The following is a 5051-nucleotide window of genomic DNA, read 5'->3' as shown; positions in this document are numbered from 1 at the left end:
ACGTGGCTGACGGCTGATTCAAGGGTGAGCGGGAGAACACAGGCCTCCGGGTGGGAGTCTGAGGTCGGTGCGCAAGCGTGTAGGGGCTGGCGGGGCCCGTGTGGGCTGCTGAGGACGGGCAGGAAATACCGAGCGGAATCCAGGGCTTTCCCGGCCCCGGGGATGGCCCTCACCCGTTCCCAGAGCCCCGCTTGCCAGGAGCGAGGACACAGGAAGTGCCATTGTCCCGGGAAGTCCTCCCTCTCCCGCTTCTCTCTGCCTTGGGCCTTTCCCCCGCTGTGGTCGCTCATCCACAAAGGGTGCACTGTGTGGCCCTTTCAGGTGAGCTGTCATAAGTGAGGGCATTGAACAACCAAAGCCGTGGGCTAGCTGCTCGCAGTGATGACGCCAGCGCAGACCGGGCAAGGTCAGGTCCCACCACCTGGCCCCGTCAACCGAGTCACAAGGGCCATTGTGGGAAGGTGTTATTGTTTTAGTGGGTGCAGCTGAGGGTGGGTCAATCAGCTAGACTTGGTAAATTGTTATTTACAGTTTCTGAGCTTTTAAAAGAAGCGCTTCCCCGGGATCAGCCTGATTCCAGACCTGCGGCACCATGGTGGCCCCCCTGCCCCTGCTGACTCTGCTCCTCCTGGGGACCCAGGTCCAGCATGGCTCTCAGTGGACCTACTCAGGTAAGCCCCCGCCCCAGGGGCTGTGCGCTTCCTCGTTACCCGCACCCCTGTTGGGGTTGCCCTTCGCGGCTACGGAGAGCGCCCTGAACTCAGAACCCACCCCCCCATTAGGACAAGAGGAATTCGCTCTCCCTTCCCTCGCCCCCCCATCACCTGCAGGTGTTTCGCCTTATTCCGGCCACAGTGCTGGTTGGGGAGCCGTCTGGGTGCCTCCGACTGCAAAGCCCTTTGCTTTCTGAGTCTCTGCGTGTGGAAAATGAAGCTGTCAGGGCTCCCCGCGGTCTTACAGGGGGTGTGCGGGCTTGCGAGAGCTTTCTTCACGGAGAGCTCACAGTAGGAGGTTTACCCAGAACTGCTCGGCTTGACTTTGCCCAGCCCCCCGGGCTGCGCCTCCCAGTTGCCGCGGCCCTGCTGAGGCTCACGTCTGCACCTCTGGACACGAAACACCCCTCCCATGGGGCCGTGGGGACAGTTCCTGCCCGTGTCCCCCCTTTCCCACACTGCACCGAGGGGATGGGGCTCTGGACGACACTCGGGGTCGCTGGAAGACCCACTCTGCACGCGGTGCCCCCAGCTTCAGCCGCGAGAGGAAACGTACATTCAGGGTGGATGTGTGTCCTGTTAAGTCAAGGGCAACAGAATTGGGGACATCACGGGAGGCTCAGCAAGTCCAGCGTCAGAGGACAGGGAGGCCCACGCTGACCAACCGCCCCACTCTGAGGTAGAGGAGTCCCTGGGCTTCCTCGTCACGTGGCTCCTTGGTACTCAGGGCGGTTCAGAAGGACAAGCAAGAGAGAACCCCAAAGGCGGGTCTTGTCCTTCCCAGGCTCAGCCCAGCCCCTGGGACTGTGGCCCTCCGGGAAAGCCCTCAGGGGCCCAGGGGCACTCGGGGTGGCTACTTCAGATGCCTTTGGGGAATATTCCAGAAACCCAGAAACCTGCAACACTCTTAGGGACAAGGGCCAAAGCCTTTGGATTCATGCGGGGGCTGTGCTAGGGTCCTCCGGCCTTGAACTTGGCATCTTGCCTCTAGAAAAGAATTCCTTAAATATTGGTTTGTAGTATTAAATAAAGAGCAGAGAAATAAAAACTTGACTTGCCTGTTCACTGCAAAACCGAGAGGCTGTGAGGGGCCCCGATACAAACCTCTTCCTGAAAACAAGCCAGGCCCCTGCCACGCAGCCACCCCGTAAGGTGGGGAGAGCTTGGATTCCCAACTGCAAATGGCAGGTGCGGCCCCTGGCAACTGACTGGCTTTCTTCCTTCTCTCCCCTAGAATTATTACCCACCTCAAAAAAGATACATTTCCTTACCTTGGTTTTTTTTCCCCCGCCAACGAATCACTTTGTTCATCTTTGAACCTGATGCTTTCTTTCCCTTCCTGCCCTGAATCCATAGTGGTTTTTACCATCCTGGGACCCAATGACAGGGGTTGGAGCAGGTAAACAGGTGGGCAGGCCTTCAGTGTGGGGGGAGGGGACAGCACTATTGTTGGGGGAGGGGGAGGAAAACTGTGCCATTGGGAGCAAATGGAGAAAGGACCCCTGAGTGACACAGCAATGCCAAGCCCAGGGAGACTTCCGGCGCGTTCATCAGCACATTCCCATTCCATGGGGGAAACTAAAGCTCTATAACAATGACTTTCATTGTTTTTCCAAACGCTGCTTGACTGAAACAGGGGAGGAGTTCAAAGCCCCCACCAGACACCAGGTTCCCCCGAGATGACTTTGACAATGCCCCCCTTCCTTCCTGGAGGCCAGAAAGGCAGACCTCTGCCCTTGATCCTGGCCTCTTGCTGGGCAGGCCCTGCTGTGAACTGAGCCCATCAAAGAGCTGGGACCCCTTTGGCTGTCTCCTGTCACAGAGGGGGCCCTGGACCAAGCACAGTGGCGGAAGGAGTACCCCAGCTGCGGGGGGAAGAGACAGTCACCCATCAACCTGCAGAGGAGGAAGGTTCAGTACAACCCCTTCCTGAAGGCTCTGAACCTGACAGGCTACCAGTACCAGGCGGGCGAGTTCCCCATGACCAACAACGGCCACACAGGTAAGGGGACAGGCGCTTGGCAGCAGGTGCCAGACGCTAGAGTGGGCCGGGAGCTGGGGCCACAGGTGGGGGAGGGGGCTCTCCCCAGGGTGCAGCGCAGGGCCTCTGTCTTTCCCAGCTGGCTCCGTCCTTCTGCGTTAGCCTCTCCCCAGGCTCACCCAGGCCCAGCCAGCGGGAGCTGCGGCTGATCAAGGCAGTGCTGTTGGAGCCACCGCCCCGCTGCCCGTGTTCTGCCGATCTGTGCCCTAGTCTGATTTTCCATATTTTTGGTATTGAGTCTGATTGGCCGAAAATGTCTGACAATTGTGCCAGGATTTCTCAGAGCTTTAGAAAGAAGCTCGGGGCGCCTGGGCGGCTCGGTCTGTTGAGCGTCTGATTTTGGCTCAGGTCATGATCTCACGGTTCATGGGTTCGAGCCCCGCGTCAGGCTCTGTGCTGACAGCTCGGTTCTGTGGAGCCTGAAGCCTGCTTTGGATTCTGTGTCTCCCCCTCTTTCTGCTCCTCCCCTGCTCGTGCTCTCTCTCTGTCTCTCAAAAGTGAATATATGTTAAAAAGAAATTTTTTTAAATAAAAAGAAGAAGCTTTTGTATTCTGTTCCCTTCTAGAAAGGGGGTGGAGGTCAGACAGCAAAAGGTTGACCCGGGTCTTGGGGACCCCCACTTCAGAAGCCTGGACAGGACAGCTGTAAAATCTGTGCTTTCTGTTTACTGAACACACTTTCTGACTTTCCAAGGAGGCCTGTCTCCTCTGAGCCTCATGCTTCCCTCTCCGCTCTCCCCCTGCAGGGTTGTCGTTTAGGGTAGAGGCTGAGGCCTTGGGAGGTGATGCAGCCTCTGGCCGAGCCAGGTCCAGACCCTGGAAGCCTGATTCCTCCCCACGTCCTCCAACACCTCCCCTCCCTCTCCCACCTGGGCTGGGCCGGTTCACTGCCCACCCGCTGGGGGGCCTGGGGGTCATGGGACTTAGCTCTCCTGTTCGCACAGTCGAGCAGATAAAACCTGGCGCCCTTGATGGGGTGGTGAACACAGGAGAATGCAGCTCTGTAAGAGGCCTCAGGTCCAGGAACTGCACAAATAATTCATGAAGTCTCTTGTTATCATTACTGTCAAGCTCCTGCTTCTAGAACTTACTCTCTGAGGCTGCCAGCAGGTCGACAGTTTGGGCTTCGGCTGCTCTCTTTGCCCTTGATCAGGGACAAGCTTGGCTGACCAACCGGGAGAGCGGCCAGGGGGGTCCTGGGTCGAGCGCGCCCGCTGCGAGCAGGGACTGTGTCCGTTACCTGCCGCTGCGCGGGGCTCTGTGCTGAGGATCCCAGGGAGGGAGGCGGTCGGGAGCCCCCAGCTCCCGAGGCTCTCGGAGGCTGCGTCCCCCCCATCCTCCCGTCTGGAGCGGGCCAGGTCCCCCTCCCGTGGGCTGTGCTGGGCTCTCTGGACGCCGGAAGCCTGTAGGGTCCCCAATCTACCCAACATCATATCAAACATATATCAGAACGCGTTCACAGCTCACATACTTATATATTTTTAAATGTATTTTATTTTATTTTATTTTATTTTATTTATTTCTAGGAGAGAGAGAGACAGCGTGAGCAGGGGAGGGTCAGAGAGAGAGGGAGTCACAGACTGAAACAGGCTCCAGGCTCCGAGCTGGCAGTCAGCACAGAGCCCGACGCGGGGCTGGAACCCACGAACCGCGAGATCATGACCCAAGCGAAAGTCGGACGCTTCACCGACTAAGCCACCCAGGCGCCCCTTAAATGTATTTTAAAGGATTTTTAGAACCCTTTACAATTGCTTATACATTTTCAGCAAGATCTAAGCTTAGAGAATTCTATGGAAGGAAAAAAAGTCCTAATTGAAGCATTTTCAAATTTAATACCATTTTGATGAATAAGTTTAACAATAAAGTTGGTATGATATAATTAAACTTTACTAATTTGGGGGCGCCTGGGTGGCTCAGTTGGTTAAAGTGTCTGACTTCGGCTCAGGTCATGATCTCACAGTTCATGGGTTCCAGCCCCACGTCGGGCTCTGTGCTGACAGCTCAGAGCCTGGAGCTGCTTCGGATTCTGTGTCTCCCTCTCTCTCTGCTCCTCCCTCACCCCTATTCCTGCTCTGTCTCTCTTTCTCAAAAGTAAACATTATAAAAAAAATTTGTTAATTTTGATTTTGTAGGGTTCTCTTTATATCTTGGAGCCTAAGATATAAATATAGTATTTTAATATAAATAAATATATATTATACATAATATCAATAATGTTATAATTTATAATATAAATGTTAATATTATAAATAATATAAATAATTTATTTTTTTAAGTTTTTAAAATGCTGAGTACAG

General features: G+C 55.1%; 1 protein-coding gene across 1 annotated transcript in view; it reads left to right on the top strand.

The window, feature by feature from the left end:
* The first annotated feature begins 575 nt into the window (after positions 1-575).
* The window catches only part of CA6 (carbonic anhydrase 6), an 18863-nt gene continuing 14387 nt past the window's right edge, over positions 576-5051 (top strand). Inside the window, exons 1-2 of the mRNA XM_077763754.1 lie at positions 576-671; positions 2536-2715. Of these exons, the coding sequence (XP_077619880.1) occupies positions 593-671; positions 2536-2715 (259 nt within the window). The 5' untranslated portion in view covers positions 576-592. The remainder of the gene's footprint in view (positions 672-2535; positions 2716-5051) is intronic.

The sequence above is a fragment of the Crocuta crocuta genome, unplaced genomic scaffold, assembly GCF_008692635.1.
Source record: "Crocuta crocuta isolate KB4526 unplaced genomic scaffold, BGI_CrCroc_1.0 scaffold13, whole genome shotgun sequence".
NCBI lineage: Eukaryota > Metazoa > Chordata > Mammalia > Carnivora > Hyaenidae > Crocuta > Crocuta crocuta.
Note: the sequence above shows the minus strand (reverse complement) of the source record. Positions and strands in the feature narration are given on the sequence as shown.